This window comes from Bombina bombina, chromosome 2 (assembly GCF_027579735.1).
Source record: "Bombina bombina isolate aBomBom1 chromosome 2, aBomBom1.pri, whole genome shotgun sequence".
Classification (NCBI taxonomy): Eukaryota; Metazoa; Chordata; class Amphibia; order Anura; family Bombinatoridae; genus Bombina; species Bombina bombina.
Genome location: NC_069500.1, coordinates 708,611,111 through 708,631,855, shown reverse-complemented (window position 1 = coordinate 708,631,855; position 20,745 = coordinate 708,611,111). Strand labels below are relative to the sequence as shown.

At 40.8% G+C, this 20,745-nt stretch overlaps 1 protein-coding gene across 2 annotated transcripts in view; it reads left to right on the top strand.

The window, feature by feature from the left end:
• The window catches only part of TMOD1 (tropomodulin 1), a 250,805-nt gene that overhangs the window by 104,268 nt on the left and 125,792 nt on the right, over window positions 1-20,745 (top strand). For both annotated transcript variants that reach the window (XM_053702704.1, XM_053702703.1), the window contains exons 2-3: window positions 1,315-1,476; window positions 11,766-11,922. In XM_053702704.1, the coding sequence (XP_053558679.1) occupies window positions 1,357-1,476; window positions 11,766-11,922 (277 nt within the window). In that variant the 5' untranslated portion in view covers window positions 1,315-1,356. The remainder of the gene's footprint in view (window positions 1-1,314; window positions 1,477-11,765; window positions 11,923-20,745) is intronic.

The window sequence follows — 20,745 nt, the reverse complement described above, 5'->3', positions numbered from 1 at the left end:
ATATATATACTAAAATTTACCAAGAGCAAAATTATGCATATAGGATCCAAAAACCCAAGTGCTAATTAAAGTCTCAATAGAACATTACTGATAAGAAAGGAACGGGATTTGGGAATTATTATTTCATATGATTTAAAATTTGTTACACAATGCAGCTGTGCAGCCCGAAAGGCCAGTTGAATACTTGGTTGCATTAGTAGAGGTATTAGAAACAGAAATAGCAAGGTTCTTATGCCACCTCATAGATCAATAGTTAGGCCTCATCTGGAATACTGTGTACAGTTCTGGATACCATGGGGCCTATCTATCAAGGACCAAAAGGAGCTTGATGGCCCCTGTTTCTGGCGAGTCTTCAGACTCGCCAGAAACAGCAGTTATGAAGCAGCGGTCACAAAGACCGCTGCTCCATAACCTGTCCGCCTGCTCTGAGCAGGAGGACAGACATTGCCGGAAATCAACCCGATCGAGTATGATTGGGTTGATTGACAGCCCCTGATTGGCCGCGAGTCTGCAGGGGGCGGCGTTGCACCAGCAAGCTCTTGTGAGCTGCTGGTGCAATGCTGAATACGGAGAGCGTATTGCTCTCCGCATTCAGCGAGGTCTTGCAGATCTGATCTGCAGTGTCGGATCAGGTCCGCAAGACCTTTCTTAAATAGGGGCCCATATCTCCAGAAGGATATAAAAAGTGAGTGTAGTTGTATACATTTCTGTATGTTTGAGTAGTATACACAATCAAATTAAATTCATTAATATTAAAGGGACATGACACCCACATTTTTTCTTTCATGATTTAGAAAGAGAATGTAATTTTAAACATCTTTCTAATTCACTTATATTATCTAATTTGTTTTATTCTCTTGATATTCTTTGCTGAAAAGCATATCTAGATATGCTCAGCAGCTGATGATTGGTTGCTGCACATAGAAGCCTTGTGTGATTGGCTCACCATGTGCATTGCTTTTTCTTCAACTAATGATATCTAAAAAATTAAGCAAAATAAATAATAGAAGTAAATTGTAATGTTGTTTAAATTTCTATTCTCTATCTGAATCATGAAAAAAAAATTTTTTGGGGGGTTTAGTGGCCCTTTAACTAATTTAACAAAAAAACTTAGTTATAATCTATTTTTAAGGTTAATTGCATACGTATTGTGGCCTTCTGCCAAACCAGTTATTACTGACTATCCTGAAAAAATAAAAATAAAATTGTGTGCCCCTCATATAGAGATGTCTTGAATATATAAGGTTGAAGTATTTTGCAGTTTGTCATTGTGAATATTTCTTTATCCTTATAACAAGTTATTTTTTCCTGCAGTTTCTACTTTTGAAAAAGAAGCAGGGAAAAAAGCTATTGAAAATGTCGCACAGAAAAGACCTAGAGAAATACAGAGACCTTGATGAAGATGAAATCTTAAATAAAATGACGGAAGATGAACTGACTGCCTTGGAAGGGGAATTGCTAGAATTAGACCCAGACGTAGGTATCACTAATTATTTTTTTTTTAAATACGATTCCTTTCCTTGTTAAATAACCATATTCAGGGCCAGATTGGCCTACCAGGATACCAGGAGATTTCCCAGTGGACTGCAGCAGCTGGGGCTGGAAAGCTACAATTTAAAGGGGTCATTAATGGATGCAGTTGGTTTTTAGGGTTGCTATATAACATCAATCTGACATTTTTATTCAATATAAAGTAATATAAATTAATTCTGAAAAAAATATTGGGGAATGAGTGTCCCAGTAATCCACTTTGAGAAAAATGGGGCATGTGCATTCTACCGATTTAACAGAAAATAAGGCTGGTCTTTATATTTTTCCAGGGCTGCTATTTATTCTTATTCCGGGGCTGACCATAATTTTATATGACTGTGTACTGTTGCAGTTCAAGACTTCTCTTGTTCGTCCTGCAGGACAGACTGTTTTTAGGGTTCCGATTTTCTAAAGCTCTGCTCAGGATAGGCTATCTAAAAAGATTTTTCAGTGCTACAAGTTTGATCACTGGATTCTCTAAAGAGAAAATTTACATTGCTAGTTGTTCATCCCACTAAGGGGAATTCCCTGCATTTCTGTATGTGAAGGAGAGACTTGATAATTTAGTGCTCAATAAAATAAGAACTTTAAAAAATCGTACAGAAAGTCAAATGTAAAAATTGTAATTTTTAATACCAATTAAAATTCATAATTTCATTATACAATAAAAAAAAGTCTCATATTGTAGTGTAAGTAAGGAGAGAGAACAAAACTCATATTGAAGTGTGGAGACGACTGAAAACATAGCGGTAAAGGGTGGATTATTGATTTTATTCCAGTGAATAGTTTCTTTTCAGTGCATTTGCCAGACCTGCTGAACTATGATGTGAATATTTTTTATTTGAGGTATCCCTTGGGTTGGCGGAGTCACTGTTCAATGTAAAGTGGATATAAACTGGGCCACCTTTTCTGGAAAATAATACTATGCATATTTGCATAAATAATTATACAACATAAATTAGTAACTAAAGTTGCTAGGACTGATTTCAAATAATCATTGTTTTATAATTAGATTCTAACACACTTACGAGTTAAATCATAATAGCATTCTTAGTTCTATATTATGAATACTTTACATTCCAATGTTCTTCACATAGAAGAAAATGTACTTTTTATTTTCAAATATATATTTGTCTATATATATATATGATAATGTTTTGTAAAAAAATATATCTATACCAACAGATATGTATAGAATGATATACTGTATTTAAAAATACTATGAACATTTTCTTCTATTATTATTATTATTATCAGGTCTTTGTAGAGCGCCAACAGATTCCACAGCGCTAGAAACATAGGCGGTATACAAGGTAACATTTATAGGGGGTCAAATGGGTAGAGGTCCCTGCCGAGAGTTGCACTGTTGTAATCGGCTCTTATGCGGGTGTTCTACAAACAGCTGGGCTCATAGGTTTACATGATAAGGGGTTCAAGGGGAAAGCAGTGGAGTTAGGAAAGTTTAGTGTAGGTTGTATGCATCCCTGAATAGTACAATCTTTAGGGAGCACTTGAAGCTTTCAAAACTAGGGGAGAGTCTTGTGGAGCGAGGCAGAGAGTTCCATAAGATGGGAGCCAGTCTGGAGAAGTCTTGTAAACAGGAATGTGAGGAGGTAACAAGAGAGGAGGAGATCGTGGACAGAGCGAAGGGGTCGGGAGGGAGAGTATCTGGAGACAAGGTCTGAGATGTAGGGGGAGCAGTGCAGTTGAGGGCTTTGTATGTCAGAGGGAGGATTTAGTGTTTAATCCTAGAGGCAAGAGGAAGCGAGTGAAGGGATTGGCAGAGAGGTGCAGAAGATGAAGAGTGATGTGTAAGGAAGATGAGCCTGGCGGAGGCATTCATTATGTATTGTAAAGGAGCTAGGCGGCAGCTAGGGAGACCAGAGAGGATGGAGTTGCAGTAATAAAAGACGGGAAAGGATGAAAGAGTGGATTAGAATAATAGTTGTGTCTTGTGAAAGGAAATGTCTAATTTTGGAGATGTTTTTAAGGTGGAAGCGGCAGGCTTTAGCCAAGGACTGAATGTAAGGAGTGAAAGAAAGATCTGAGTCAAGTGTGACTCCAAGACATTGAGTATGAGGGGTAGAGGTAATGATGGAGTTATCAACAGTTATAGAGAAGTTGGGGGTGGAGATTTTTGAAGAAGGGGGAAAATAAGGAGCTCAGTTTTGGAGAGATTTAACTTAAGGTAGTGAGAGGACATCCAAGATGAGATATGAGAAAGATATTTGCAAGGAAGAAGATAGGTCTAGTGCAGAGAGGTAGATTTGGGTGTCATTGGCATACAAATGGTATTGAAACCCATGGGACTTTATTAAGGAACCTAAAGATTATGTGTAGATGTGAAGAACATTGGACTGTAAAATATGTACATTAAATTCATAGTAAAACAAATTATAAAATATTAAAATTGATAAAAAATATTTCAAGTTGTAAGGTATTTAACTGAAAAGGGCTCCAATGTAAGTGTGTGTGTGTATATATATGTATATACACTCACCGGCCACTTTATTAGGTACACCTGTTCAATTGCTTTTTAACACAAATTGCTAATCAGCCAATCACATGGCAGCAACTCAATGCATTTAGGCATATAGACGTGGTGAAGATGACTTGCTGAAGTTCAAACCAAGCATCAGAATGTGGAAGAAAGGGGATTTAAGTGACTTTGAATGTGGCATGGTTGTTGGTGCCAGATGGGCTGGTCTGAATATTTAAAAAACTGCTGATCTACTGGGATTGTCATGCACAACCATCTCTAGGGTATACAGAGAATGGTCAGAAAAAGAGAAAATATCCAGTAAGCGGCAGTTGTGTGGATGACAATGCCTTGTTGATGTCAAAGATCAGAGGAGAATGGGCAGACTGGTTTGAGATGATAGAAAGGCAACAGTAACTCAAATAACCACTCTATACGACCAAGGTATGCAGAATACCATCTTTGAATGCACAACACGTCAAACCTTGAAGCAAATGGGCTACAGCAGCAAAAGACCACACCAGGTGCCACTCCTGTCAGCTAAGAACAGGAAACTGAGACTACAATTTTCACAGGCTCACCAAAATTGGACAATAGAAGATTGGAAAACGCTGAATGAGTCTCGATTTCAACTGCGACATTCAGATGGTAGGGTCAGAATTTGGCGTAAACAACATGAAAGCATGGATCCATTCTGCCTTGTATCAACGGTTCATACTGGTGGTGGTGGTGTAATGGTGTGAGTGATATTTCTCCAACATAGGTGTGTCCGGTCCACGGCGTCATCCTTACTTGTGGGATATTCTCTTCCCCAACAGGAAATGGCAAAGAGCCCAGCAAAGCTGGTCACATGATCCCTCCTAGGCTCCGCCTACCCCAGTCATTCTCTTTGCCGTTGTACAGGCAACATCTCCACGGAGATGGCTTAGAGTTTTTTAGTGTTTAACTGTAGTTTTTATTATTCAATCAAGAGTTTGTTATTTTAAAATAGTGCTGGTATGTACTATTTACTCAGAAACAGAAAAGAGATGAAGATTTCTGTTTGTATGAGGAAAATGATTTTAGCAACCGTTACTAAAATCCATGGCTGTTCCACACAGGACTGTTGAGAGGAATTAACTTCAGTTGGGGGAACAGTGAGCAGTCTCTTGCTGCTTGAGGTATGACACATTCTAACAAGACGATGTAATGCTGGAAGCTGTCATTTTCCCTATGGGATCCGGTAAGCCATGTTTATTAAGATTGTAAATAAGGGCTTCACAAGGGCTTATTAAGACTGTAGACTTTTTCTGGGCTAAATCGATTCATTATTAACACATATTTAGCCTTGAGGAATCATTTAATCTGGGTATTTTGATAAGATTATATCGGCAGGCACTTTTTTAGACACCTTTCTCTTTAGGGGCTTTCCCAAATCATAGGCAGAGCCTCATTTTCGCGCCGGTGTTGCGCACTTGTTTTTGAGAGGCATGACATGCAGTCGCATGTGTGAGGAGCTCTGATACATAGAAAAGACTTTCTGAAGGCGTCATTTGGTATCGTATTCCCCTTTGGGCTTGGTTGGGTCTCAGCAAAGCAGATACCAGGGACTGTAAAGGGGTTAAAGTTAAAGACGGCTCCGGTTCCGTTATTTTAAGGGTTAAAGCTTCCAAATTTGGTGTGCAATACTTTTAAGGCTTTAAGACACTGTGGTGAAATTTTGGTGAATTTTGAACAATTCCTTCATATTTTTTCGCAATTGCAGTAATAAAGTGTGTTCAGTTTAAAATTTAAAGTGACAGTAACGGTTTTATTTTAAGACGTTTTTTGTACTTTGTTATCAAGTTTATGCCTGTTTAACATGTCTGAACTACCAGATAGACTGTGTTCTGAATGTGGGGAAGCCAGAGTTCCTTCTCATTTAAATAAATGTGATTTATGTGACAATGACAATGATGCCCAAGATGATTCCTCAAGTGAGGGGAGTAAGCATGGTACTGCATCATTCCCTCCTTCGTCTACACGAGTCTTGCCCACTCAGGAGGCCCCTAGTACATCTAGCGCGCCAATACTCCTTACTATGCAACAATTAACGGCTGTAATGGATAATTCTGTCAAAAACATTTTAGCCAAGATGCACACTTATCAGCGTAAGCGCGACTGCTCTGTTTTAGATACTGAAGAGCATGACGACGCTGATAATAATGGTTCTGAAGGGCCCCTAAACCAGTCTGATGGGGCCAGGGAGGTTTTGTCTGAGGGAGAAATTACTGATTCAGGGAACATTTCTCAACAAGCTGAACCTGATGTGATTACGTTTAAATTTAAGTTGGAACATCTCCGCATCCTGCTTAAGGAGGTATTATCCACTCTGGATGATTGTGACAAGTTGGTCATCCCAGAGAAACTATGTAAAATGGACAAGTTCCTAGAGGTCCCGGGGCTCCCAGAAGCTTTTCCTATACCCAAGCGGGTGGCGGACATTGTAAATAAAGAATGGGAAAGGCCCGGTATTCCTTTCGTCCCTCCCCCCATATTTAAAAAATTGTTTCCTATGGTCGACCCCAGAAAGGACTTATGGCAGACAGTCCCCAAGGTCGAGGGAGCGGTTTCCACTTTAAACAAACGCACCACTATACCCATAGAAGATAGTTGTGCTTTCAAAGATCCTATGGATAAAAAATTAGAAGGTTTACTTAAAAAGATGTTTGTTCAGCAGGGTTACCTTCTACAACCAATTTCATGCATTGTCCCTGTCGCTACAGCCGCGTGTTTCTGGTTTGATGAGCTGGTAAAGGCGGTCGATAGTGATTCTCCTCCTTATGAGGAGATTATGGACAGAATCAATGCTCTCAAATTGGCTAATTCTTTCACCCTAGACGCCACTTTGCAATTGGCTAGGCTAGCGGCTAAGAATTCTGGGTTTGCTATTGTGGCGCGCAGAGCGCTTTGGTTGAAATCTTGGTCAGCTGATGCGTCTTCCAAGAACAAGCTACTTAACATTCCTTTCAAGGGGAAAACGCTGTTTGGCCCTGACTTGAAAGAGATTATCTCTGATATCACTGGGGGTAAGGGCCACGCCCTTCCTCAGGATCGGCCTTTCAAGGCCAAAAATAAACCTAATTTTCGTCCCTTTCGTAGAAACGGACCAGCCCAAAGTGCTACGTCCTCTAAGCAAGAGGGTAATACTTCTCAAGCCAAGCCAGCTTGGAGACCAATGCAAGGCTGGAACAAGGGAAAGCAGGCCAAGAAACCTGCCACTGCTACCAAGACAGCATGAAATGTTGGCCCCCGATCCGGGACCGGATCTGGTGGGGGGCAGACTCTCTCTCTTCGCTCGGGCTTGGGCAAGAGATGTTCTGGATCCTTGGGCGCTAGAAATAGTCTCCCAAGGTTATCTTCTGGAATTCAAGGGGCTTCCCCCAAGGGGGAGGTTCCACAGGTCTCAGTTGTCTTCAGACCACATAAAAAGACAGGCATTCTTACGTTGTGTAGAAGACCTGTTAAAAATGGGAGTGATTCATCCTGTTCCATTAGGAGAACAAGGGATGGGGTTCTACTCCAATCTGTTCATAGTTCCCAAAAAAGAGGGAACGTTCAGACCAATCTTAGATCTCAAGATCTTAAACAAGTTTCTCAAGGTTCCATCGTTCAAAATGGAAACCATTCGAACAATTCTTCCTTCCATCCAGGAAGGTCAATTCATGACCACGGTGGATTTAAAGGATGCGTATCTACATATTCCTATCCACAAGGAACATCATCGGTTCCTAAGGTTCGCATTCCTGGACAAGCATTACCAGTTCGTGGCGCTTCCTTTCGGATTAGCCACTGCTCCAAGGATTTTCACAAAGGTACTAGGGTCCCTTCTAGCTGTGCTAAGACCAAGGGGCATTGCTGTAGTACCTTACTTGGACGACATTCTGATTCAAGCGTCGTCCCTTCCTCAAGCAAAGGCTCACACGGACATCGTCCTGGCCTTTCTCAGATCTCACGGATGGAAAGTGAACGTGGAAAAGAGTTCTCTATCTCCGTCAACAAGGGTTCCCTTCTTGGGGACAATAATAGACTCCTTAGAAATGAGGATTTTTCTGACAGAGGCCAGAAAAACAAAACTTCTAGACTCTTGTCGGATACTTCATTCCGTTCCTCTTCCTTCCATAGCGCAGTGCATGGAAGTGATAGGTTTGATGGTAGCGGCAATGGACATAGATCCTTTTGCGCGCATTCATCTAAGACCATTACAACTGTGCATGCTCAGTCAGTGGAATGGGGACTATACAAACTTGTCTCCGAGGATACAAGTAAATCAGAGGACCAGAGACTCACTCCGTTGGTGGCTGTCCCTGGACAACCTGTCACAAGGGATGACCTTCCGCAGACCAGAGTGGGTCATTGTCACGACCGACACCAGTCTGATGGGCTGGGGCGCGGTCTGGGGATCCCTGAAAGCTCAGGGTCTTTGGTCTCGGGAAGAATCTCTTCTACCGATAAATATTCTGGAACTGAGAGCGATATTCAATGCTCTCAAGGCTTGGCCTCAGCTAGCGAGGGCCAAGTTCATACGGTTTCAATCAGACAACATGACAACTGTTGCGTACATCAACCATCAGGGGGGAACAAGGAGTTCCCTGGCGATGGAAGAAGTGACCAAAATCATTCTATGGGCGGAGTCTCACTCCTGCCACCTGTCTGCTATCCACATCCCAGGAGTGGAAAATTGGGAAGCGGATTTTCTGAGTCGTCAGACATTGCATCCGGGGGAGTGGGAACTCCATCCGGAAATCTTTGCCCAAGTCACTCAACTGTGGGGCATTCCAGACATGGATCTGATGGCCTCTCGTCAGAACTTCAAAGTTCCTTGCTACGGGTCCAGATCCAGGGATCCCAAGGCGGCTCTAGTGGATGCACTAGTAGCACCTTGGACCTTCAAACTAGCTTATGTATTCCCGCCGTTTCCTCTCATCCCCAGGCTGGTAGCCAGGATCAATCAGGAAAGGGCGTCGGTGATCTTGATAGCTCCTGCGTGGCCACGCAGGACTTGGTATGCAGATCTGGTGAATATGTCATCGGCTCCACCATGGAAGCTACCTTTGAGACGAGACCTTCTTGTTCAAGGTCCGTTCGAACATCCGAATCTGGTCTCACTCCAGCTGACTGCTTGGAGATTGAACGCTTGATCTTATCGAAGCGAGGGTTCTCAGATTCTGTTATCGATACTCTTGTTCAGGCCAGAAAGCCTGTAACTAGAAAGATTTACCACAAAATTTGGAAAAAATATATCTGTTGGTGTGAATCTAAAGGATTCCCTTGGGACAAGGTTAAGATTCCTAAGATTCTATCCTTCCTTCAAGAAGGATTGGAAAAAGGATTATCTGCAAGTTCCCTGAAGGGACAGATTTCTGCCTTGTCTGTGTTACTTCACAAAAAGCTGGCAGCTGTGCCAGATGTTCAAGCCTTTGTTCAGGCTCTGGTTAGAATCAAGCCTGTTTACAAACCTTTGACTCCTCCTTGGAGTCTCAACTTAGTTCTTTCAGTTCTTCAGGGGGTTCCGTTTGAACCCTTACATTCCGTTGATATTAAGTTATTATCTTGGAAAGTTTTGTTTTTGGTTGCAATTTCTTCTGCTAGAAGAGTTTCAGAATTATCTGCTCTGCAGTGTTCTCCTCCTTATCTGGTGTTCCATGCAGATAAGGTGGTTTTACGTACTAAACCTGGTTTTCTTCCAAAAGTTGTTTCTAACAAAAACATTAACCAGGAGATTATCGTACCTTCTCTGTGTCCGAAACCAGTTTCGAAGAAGGAACGTTTGTTGCACAATTTGGATGTTGTTCGCGCTCTAAAATTCTATTTAGATGCTACAAAGGATTTTAGACAAACATCTTCCTTGTTTGTTGTTTATTCCGGTAAAAGGAGAGGTCAAAAAGCAACTTCTACCTCTCTCTCTTTTTGGATTAAAAGCATCATCAGATTGGCTTACGAGACTGCCGGACGGCAGCCTCCCGAAAGAATCACAGCTCATTCCACTAGGGCTGTGGCTTCCACATGGGCCTTCAAGAACGAGGCTTCTGTTGATCAGATATGTAGGGCAGCGACTTGGTCTTCACTGCTCACTTTTACCAAATTTTACAAGTTTGATACTTTTGCTTCTTCTGAGGCTATTTTTGGGAGAAAGGTTTTGCAAGCCGTGGTGCCTTCCATCTAGGTGACCTGATTTGCTCCCTCCCATCATCCGTGTCCTAAAGCTTTGGTATTGGTTCCCACAAGTAAGGATGACGCCGTGGACCGGACACACCTATGTTGGAGAAAACAGAATTTATGTTTACCTGATAAATTACTTTCTCCAAGGGTGTGTCCGGTCCACGGCCCGCCCTGGTTTTTTAATCAGGTCTGATAATTTATTTTCTTTAACTACAGTCACCACGGTATCATATGGTTTCTCCTATGCAAATATTCCTCCTTAACGTCGGTCGAATGACTGGGGTAGGCGGAGCCTAGGAGGGATCATGTGACCAGCTTTGCTGGGCTCTTTGCCATTTCCTGTTGGGGAAGAGAATATCCCACAAGTAAGGATGACGCCGTGGACCGGACACACCGTTGGAGAAAGTAATTTATCAGGTAAACATAAATTCTGTTTTTCTTGGCACACTTTGGGCCCCTTAGTACCAATTGAGCATCGTTTAAACGGCACGGCCTAAATATTGTTGCTGACCATGTCCATCCCTTTATGACTACAGAGTAGCCATCTTCTGAAAGCTACTTCCAGCAAGATATTGCACCATGTCACAAAGCTCACAACATCTCAAACTGGTTTCTTGAACATGACAGTGAGTTCACTGTACTCCAATGGCCTCCACAGTCACCAGATCTCAATCCAATAGAGAACCTTTGGGATGTGGTGGAACAGGAGATTTGCATCATAGATGTGCAGCGGACAAATCTTCAGCAACAGCGTGATGCTATTATGTCAATATGGTCCAAATTCTCTGAGGAATGTTTCCAACACCTTGTTGAATCTATGCCACGAAGAATTAAGGCAGTTCTGAAGGCAAAAGGGGGTCCAACCTAGTACTAGCAAGGTGTACCTAATAAAGTGGCTGGTGGGTATCTATAAACATGTATTTTATATGTATGTATATACATATATAAACTAGTGTTCTCCCCAAAACCTTTTTAGCGGGTGCCCACCCGACTGATTTTACTGACCACCCAGATAAAATGTTAGTCAATATTAAGCTAAAATAATTAGCTAATATTAAAAATGTTCAATTTCATAAAACACATTAATGTTAAATTATGCAGTTAATTTGTGCTTTGTATAGCACAAAAATTACATAATATTAGAACATATTACACAGCCCCCACCCTCCTTCTACTTCATAATGCCACCTGACTGGCAACATTTTCTGAGGAGAACACTGTAAACACATAAATACACATGTATATATACACACACACATATACTGTATATATATATATATATATATATATAAACACCCAAACACTTATTTAGACACGTAGAGCAGCAATGCACTGCTGGGAACTAGCTGGTGATTGGTGGCTACACACATATACAGTACCTATTGTCATTGGCTCACTGGCTGTGTTCAGCTAGCTTCCCGTAATTAATTGCTGCTCTGGAGCTGACTTCAACTATGTGTTTACCCATTTGCAATGTTTAAGTACATAGTTAAATGCAATAAGAACATAGCTCAGTTTAGGGCAGCCTATTATATTGCTAAATCAAAAGAATATGTATCTTTTTTTTCATTTTTAGAATCAGTTGTTGCCTGCGGGATTAAGACAAAAGGACCAGACCAAAAAATGTCCAACGGGACCTTTCCAACGAGATGCGCTCCTAGGTCATTTAGAGAAAGAAGCTAACGAAATAAAAGACAGGGACGATTTGGTACCTTACACCGGAGAAAAAAGAGGTTTGTCCTAATATTTTCTTAAAGGGACAGTGTATTGTGAAATTGTTTTTCCCTTAATGTGTTTCCAATATCTTGTTATACCAACTGCAAAATATAAAATGTATGAGAAATGTCATATATGTTTATTTTTGTATATGAAATAGCTTATGAAATTGTTATTTGAATCCACAACCCATTAAAATGGGTTGAGCTTACAGGGAAATCAGATCTCATTATGTTATCACTTTCTGTACACACACATGTTTCTTTATATTATCTCTATCTGTATACCAAAGCCCAATAGAGAGAACAATTGAGAATTAAAATTGTATTGCTTATCTCGTCTACCTGCCACTGGGAGTGTAATTTATTCTGCTGGCTGTGTTTATTCAGCTTCTCTATAGCCTATACTTAAGTATATAAACTTTCAGTATAGGTAGGGATACCATGGGCAGCTATTTCAAATGCTGATATAAAGGTAAAGGAGCTATTTGTAAACAATTTAAAACACTCCAGCAGGTAAAATGGATCATTGGGAACAAATTAAAGGGGAGAATAATTTAGGATAAGCTGTCCCTTTAATATTACTAAGGACAGTACTATACCTTATAAACTGTGTGCAAATAAACAAAGAGTATTTGTTAAAGGTGTATTTATTTAATTCCTACCCTTCTTATTTAAAATGAACACTGTACTATATAATTAGTTTTTCCTTAAAGTGTTCCAAATTACTTGTTATTCCTACTGCCATTAAATGTATGATGAATTGATCCTTTGTAATTATTTTTTAATTTAAAATAGCTGGTTTTGCTTATTTAATCCATCACCTGTTCTTCTTAAGGACATGCACATAAAATGGGCTGAACCTACAAGTAATGTTATCTGTATCAAAATTAAACTTTCATGATTCAGATAGAGCACATCATTTCAAACAACTTTCCAATTCACTTCCATTATCACACTTTCTGAGGCACCAAGCTCTACAGGTATGACAAGAAAATGTTAATTTATTCAGGACAGGAACTTGTTTTTTTTTTTTTTTATGTTTTTTGCTGATTTCAAGAAAGAAAATATAGAATAACAAGGTTATACAGATGTAGCATCAAGGTTCTGAAACATCATACTTTAATACATTGAGTCTCTTGCCATGAAGAAATGGTTAAAAGGAAGGGTCCAACAGAAATAGGGGAGAGGTAGGGGTCAGGTAGAGGTTTTAGAAACCAATTTGTTAATTTGGAGACAATTAAAAACATTGTTTGCCATATTGTACTATAGGTATATTAACCACAACTGATAAAAATAATAATGGTGTTATTTTTGTTCTCAGTATAAATGTACATTCAGAAACTGATCTGATTTACCTGAGTAACTGTGACACATTTTGTGATAGCACAAAGTCTTGTAATCACTGTGACATGATGGGAGTTTGCAACTTTTTCCAATAGCGAGGGATTATTCTTTTGAACTGTTTAGCACAATTTGAAGCAATTGAGTTTTGTATTTACAGCTAAGGTGGGGTAGTTTGTTCAGCATGATCATTTGGGGAGCTTGTATAGTGTTGCTGCCTATTTGTTTAGCGCTGCGGAATCTGTTGGCACTCTACAAATAACAGATAATAATAATAATAATAATAATAATTTGTTTAGTTATGGAATGGGATACTTGTTCCCAGAAAGGTCTGATTATAGGGCATGACCACCAGATATTTATTAGGGTACCCGGTTCTCCACATTGTCTCCGGCATTCAGCTGTTACTGATGGGTATATCTTATGGGAGTGGGTGGGGGGTCAGATACCACCCGGAAATCAGTTTATAGTTTGTTTTTCGTTGAAATTGATGATTTTGATTGGAATCTGTAAGTTGAGTGCCCAGTTCGCTCTCCTACATAGGGATTTTTTAGGCCCAGATGCACATAGATGGATATGTATATCAGATATAAGGCGTGTGTTTATTCCTTTTGTTGTACATAAGCGTTAAAATGGGTGAGGTGTTTGAGGAGTTGGGCCTTGTGGGGGGGGGGGGGGTTGTAAATTAAGTGTAGTATTTGAAAGTTAGAGGACCAGATATCAAATGGGTGTCCAATCTCCTTTTTTATTTCTTGCTGTGTTTTAATATGTCTATTGTTCAATAGTAGATAGATGGGGATTAGGGATGGGCGAATGTGTTTATATCCGAATTTGAATGTTAGAACGAATGTTATTGTAGAAATTCGATTTACATAATAGAATGTTGATAAGAACGAATATTCTTAAAAATTTGATTTTCGAATGTTTTTTACAGTTTTCGAATGTCACATTTGAATTTGAATATCACATTTTAATTCAAATATTACATTTATAAAACACAATTGTAGACTAGAAACACTATTTGAATGTCACATTCGAATCGAATATCACATTCGAATCGAATGTCACATTCGAATTCGAATATTACATTTATGAAACACAGTATTAGACTAGAAATACTATTTCAAATTCGAATGTGGCATTCGAATTCGAATGTAGTATTCGAATTCGAATATTACATTTATTAAACACAGTTGTAGACTAGAAATATTATTTCAAATTTGAATCTCACATTCGAAATCGAATGTCACATTCAAATTTGAATATTACATTTCGAAATTGAATGAATACATAGCTAAACATTATATTATTCGAACGAATATTTCTCTTGTAAGATGTATCAAGTCCACGGATTCATCCTTACTTGTGGGATATTCTCCTTCCCTACAGGAAGTGGCAAAGAGAGCACCCACAGCAGAGCTGTCTATATAGCTCCTCCTTTAGCTCCACCCCCCAGTCATTCTCTTTGCCTACTCTAAGTACTAGGAAGGGCAGAGCGAGTGTGGTGAAAAAATGTTAGTTTTTTTATTTAGCAAAAGTTTGTTATTTTAAATGGTACCGGTGTGTACTATTTACTCTCTGGCAGAAAAGGGATGAAGATTTCTGCAAGGAGTATGATGATCTTAGCACTTTGTAACTAAGATCCACTTCTGTTCTCACCAGGGCTGAAGAGTACAGGAAAACTTCAGTTGGGGGAACGGTTTGCATGCTAAGCTGCATATGAGGTATGTTCAGTCTATATTTTTCTAGACAGACTGTGTTAATTCTAGAAAAGGCTGGCAATATTCCCATGAGGGAAGGGTAAGCTGTATTCAGACACTTGGATAGGAATTTCAGCTTGCATGAAGGGCTCATTAATTACTGGTGACACTGTTAGGAAAGAAACGTTTTTGTTTATTCAGTAAATGATGCAATTATAACGTTTTTTTGAAGGGACTAAAGGGGTCATTGTGGCTTGTTTTGGTTTTTTTTAACCCACATGGTTAATTAAGAGACACTCTGGTATTTTTCTGATAGGCCTCAAAACATCGAGTGAGGTGGGAGGGGCCTATTTTCGCGCCTCAGTTGCGCAGTTTCTTTTCCTCAGAGACATCTAACTGCTTCTCCAGAGGTTCCTGCTGTGTTTGAGGGCTGTAAAAGAAGTTTTTTCCCCCACAAATCGTTCTGAAGGGCAGGTAGGAGCCACAGCAGAGCTGTGGCAAGGTGCTGAAAGTCCTTTTTACCGGTTTTGATGATTTTTCAATCCAGTTTTGCCATTAAGGGGTTAATTGTTTATTTGCATAGCTGTGCAAAGTTACTAAGGCTTCATGATGCTTTGATGTTTTGCAGAATTTTTTTTCTCTTAAAGGCACAGTACCGTTTTAATTCTAAGTGTTATTTACTTTGATTAGAGTGTTTTCCAAGCTTGCTTGTTACATTACTAGCCTGTTTAACATGTCTGACACCAAGGAAAATCCTTGTTCAATATGTTTGGAAGCCATTGTGGAACCCCCTCTTAGAATGTGTCCCAATTGTACTGATATGTCTATAAACTATAAAGAACATATATTAGCACTTAAAAATAGAGCAATAGATGATTCTCAGTCAGAAGTAAATGAGGGTTCGCCATCTAGCTCTCCCCAAGTGTCACAACCAGTAACGCCCGCACAAGTGACGCCAAGTACCTCTAGCGCGTCAAATTCTTTTACTTTACAAGACATGGCCACAGTTATGAATACAACCCTCACAGAGGTTTTATCTAAACTGCCTGGTTTACAAGGAAAGCGGGACAGCTCTGGGTTTAGGAAAAATGCTGAGCCGTCTGACACTTTAGTAGCCGTATCTGATATGCCCTCACAATGCTCTGAAGTAGGGGTGAGGGATTTGTCATCTGAGGGAGAAATTTCTGATTCAGGAAAGACGCTTCCTCAGACAGATTCTGATATGACGGCCTTTACATTTAAGCTTGAAGACCTCCGCTTATTGCTCAGGGAGGTATTAGCGACTCTAGATGATTGTGACCCTATAGTGGTTCCAGAGAAATTGTGTAAAATGGATAAATACTTAGAGGTTCCTGTTTACACTGATGTTTTTCCAGTCCCTAAGAGGATTGTGAATTTTATTACTAAGGAGTGGGATAGACCAGGTATTCCGTTCACTCCCCCTCCTGTTTTTAAGAAAATGTTTCCCATATCTGACACCATGCGGGACTCGTGGCAGACAGTTCCTAAGGTGGAGGGAGCTATTTCTACTCCGTCTAAGCGTACAACTATACCTATCAAAGACAGTTGTGCTTTCAAAGATCCTATGGATAAAAAATTAGAGGGTCTCCTGAAGAAAATTTTTGTTCATCAGGGTTTTTCTCTCCAACCTATTGCGTGCATTGTTCCTGTAACTACTGCAGCTGCTTTCTGGTTTGAGGCTCTAGAAGAGGCTCTTCAGATGGAGACTCCATTAGAGGAGATTATGGACAGAATTAAGGCCCTTAAGTTGGCTAATTCTTTTATTACAGATGCCGCATTTCAACTGGCTAAATTAGCGGCAAAGAATTCAGGTTTTGCCATTTTAGCACGCAGGGCGTTATGGCTTAAGTCCTGGTCTGCTGATGTGTCATCTAAATCTAAACTTTTGAACATCCCTTTCAAAGGAAAGACCCTATTCAGGCCTGAACTGAAAGAGATTATTTCAGACATCACTGGAGGGAAAGGTCATGCCCTCCGTCAGGATAGATCAAATAAGATGAGGACCAAACAAAATAATTTTCGTTCCTTTCAGAACTTTAAGAGTGCTGCAAAGCAAGAGGGGAATTTTGCCCAATCCAAGTCAGTCTGGAGACCTAACCAGGCTTGGAACAAGGGTAAACAGGCCAAGAAGCCTGCAGCTGCCTCTAAGACAGCATGAAGGGGTAGCCCCCAATCCGGGACCGGATCTAGTAGGGGGCAGACTCTCTCTCTTCGCTCAGGCTTGGGCAAGAGATGTTCACGATCCCTGGGCTTTAGAAATTGTGTCCCAGGGATATCTTCTGGAATTCAAAGACTCCCTTTCAAGGGGGAGTTTTCGCATTTCTCGATTGTCTGTAAACCAGACAAAGAGAGAGGCGTTCTTACGCTGTGTAGAAGACCTACATACCATGGGGGTGATTCGCCCAGTCCCAATAGGGGAACAGGGGCTAGGGTTTTACTCAAACGTGTTTGTGGTTCCCAAAAAAGAGGGAACTTTCTGACCAATCTTGGATCTCAAAATTCTAAACAAGTTCTCAAAGTTCCATCATTCAAGATGGAGACTATTCGGACTATTCTACCTCTGATCCAGGAGGGTCAATATATGACTACCGTGGACTTAAAGGATGTGTATCTACACATCCCTATTCACAGAAATCATCATCAATTTCTCAGATTCGCCTTTCTAAACAGGCATTACCAGTTTGTGGCCCTTCCCTTTGGGTTGGCCACGGCTCCCAGAATTTTCACAAAGGTGCTAGGGTCCCTTCTGGTGGTTCTATGACCATGGGGCATAGCAGTGGCGCCTTATCTAGACGACATCTTAATTCAGGCGTCGACTTTCCAGCTAGCCAAGTCTCACACGGACATCGTGTTGGCTTTTCTGAGATCTCACGGGTACAAGAGTTTCCTTTCTAGGGACTCTGATAGATTCGGTAGAAATGAAACTATTTTTGACAGAGATCAGAAAATCAAAACTCTTAACCACTTGCCGAGCTCTTCATTCCATTCCTCGGCCATCAGTGGCTCAGTGTATGGAGGTAATCGGACTCATGGTAGCGGCAATGGACATAGTTCCTTTTGCCCGCCTACACCTCAGACCACTGCAACTATGCATGCTCAAACAGTGGAATGAGGATTATGCAGATTTATCTCCTCAACTGCATCTGGACCAGGAGACCAGAGATTCTCTTCTCTGGTGGTTGTCTCAGGACCACCTGTCTCAGGGAATGTACTTCCGCAGGCCAGAGTGGCTCAATGTAATGACAGATGCCAGCCTGCTAGGCTGGGGTGCAGTCTGGAACTCACTGAAAGCACAGGGCTTATGGTCTCTGGAGGAATCTCTTCTTCCGATAAACATTCTAGAACTGAGAGCGATAATCAATGCGCTTCGGGCGTGGCCTCAGCTTGCTGTGGCCAAATTCATCAGGTTTCAGTCGGACAACATCACGACTGTAGCTTATATCAATCATCAAGGAGGAACAAGGAGTTCTCTAGTGATGATGGAGGTAACCAAAATAATCCGATGGGCAGAGGATCACTCTTGCCATCTCTCAGCAATTCACATCCCAGGAGTAGAGAACTGGGAGGCAGATTTCCTAAGTCGTCAGACTTTTTATCCGGGGGAGTGGGAACTCCATCCGGAGGTATTTGCCCAGCTGATTCAGCTATGGGGCACACCAGAATTGGATCTGATGGCGTCCCGTCAGAATGCCAAACTTCCTCGTTACGGATCCAGGTCCCGGGATCCCAAGGCGGTACTCATAGATGCTCTAGCAGTGCCTTGGTCCTTCAATCTGGCCTATGTATTTCCACCATTTCCTCTCCTCCCACGTCTGGTTGCCAAGCAGGAGAGAGCTTCGGTGATTCTGATAGCACCTGCGTGGCCACGCAGGACTTGGTATGCAGACCTAGTGGACATGTCCTCGGTTCCACCGTGGACTCTGCCAATGAGGCAGGACCTTCTAATCAAAGGCGTTCAAGCATTTAGTCAGGCTTTGGTCAGAATTAAGCCTGTATTTAAGCCTGTTGCTCCGCCTTGGAGCCTAAACTTAGTCCTTAAAGGGACAGTCAAGTCCAAAATAACTTTCATTTTTCAAATAGGGCATGTAATTTTAAACAACTTTCCAATTTACTTTTATCAACAATTTTGCTTTGTTCTCTTGGTATTCTAGTTGAAAGCAAACCTAGGAAGGCTGATATTATAATTTCTAAGCCCTTGAAGGCCGCCTCTATTTTATTTACTTTTCACAGCAGGGGAGAGCAAGCTCATGTAGGCCATATAGATAGCATTGTGATCACGCTCGTTGCTAGTGGCAGACACTGCACTAATTGGCTAAAATGCAAGTCAATAGATAATAACTAAAAGTCATGTGATTAGGGGCGGTCAGAAGATGCTTAGATACAAGTTAGTCACCGAAGTAAAAAGTGTATTAATATAACAGTGTTGGTTTTGCAAAACTGGGGAATGGGTAATAAAGGGATCATCTATCTTTTTAAACAACAAAAATTCTGGTGTTGACTGTCCCTTTAAAGTTCTTCAAGGGGTTCCGTTTGAACCTATGCATTCCATAGATATTAAGCTTCTATCTTGGAAAGTTTTGTTTTTAGTAGCTATCTCTTCGGCTCTTAGAGTTTCTGAGCTACCTGCTTTACAATGTGATTCCCCTTACCTTGTTTTCCATGCAGATAAGGTGGTTTTGCGTACCAAACTTGGGTTTCTTCCTAAGGTTGTTTCTAATAAAAATATCAATCAAGAGATTGTTGTTCCTTCTCTGTGTCCTAATCCTTTAACAAAGAAGGAACGTCTGTTACACAATCTTGATGTGGTTCGTGCTTTAAAGTTCTACTTACAAGCAACTAAAGATTTCCGTCAAACATCTTCATTGTTTGTTGTTTATTCTGGTAAACGGAGAGGTCAAAGGGCTACGGCTACCTCTCTTTCCTTTTGGCTGAAAAGCATCATCCGTTTGGCCTATGAGACTGTTGGACAGCAGCCTCCTGAAATAATTACTGCTCATTCTACTAGAGCTGTGGCTTCCACATGGGCTTTTAAAAATGAGGCTTCTGTTGAACAGATTTGTAAGGCGGCGACTTGGTCTTCGCTTCATACTTTTACAAATTCGATACTTTTGCTTCTTTGGAGGCTATTTTTGGGAGAAAGGTTCTACAAGCAGTGGTGCCTTCCGTTTAAGGTCCCTGTCTTGTCCCTCCCTTCATCCGTGTCCTAAAGCTTTGGTATTGGTATCCCACAAGTAAGGATGAATCCGTGGACTCAATACATCTTACAAGAGAAAACATAATTTATGCTTACCTGATAAATGTATTTCTCTTGTGATATAGCGAGTCCACGACCCTGTTTTTTAAGACAGGCATATATATTTTTATTTTAAAACTTTCAGTCACCACTGCACCCTTTAGTTTCTCCTTTTTCTTCCTAGCCTTCGGTCGAATGACTGGGGGGTGGAGCTAAGGGAGGAGCTATATAGATAGCTCTGCTGTGGGTGCTCTCTTTGCCACTTCCTGTAGGGAAGGAGAATATCCCACAAGTAAGGATGAATCCGTGAAATAAATTTATCAGGTAAATAGCTATAGCTTTTGAGGAGCGATGTGAGGGGAGAGACTGGGCTAGAGATCTCGTTGTGTGTTTACACTATTTTATCTCATACCCTCAGTGTTTCTGCAATTAAGGGATTGGTATATATATATATATATATATATATATATATACACAGTATATATATATATGGGATGGGCTTAATCTTTTGGGGATCCAGCATGTATCTCCTATAAGTGGTAT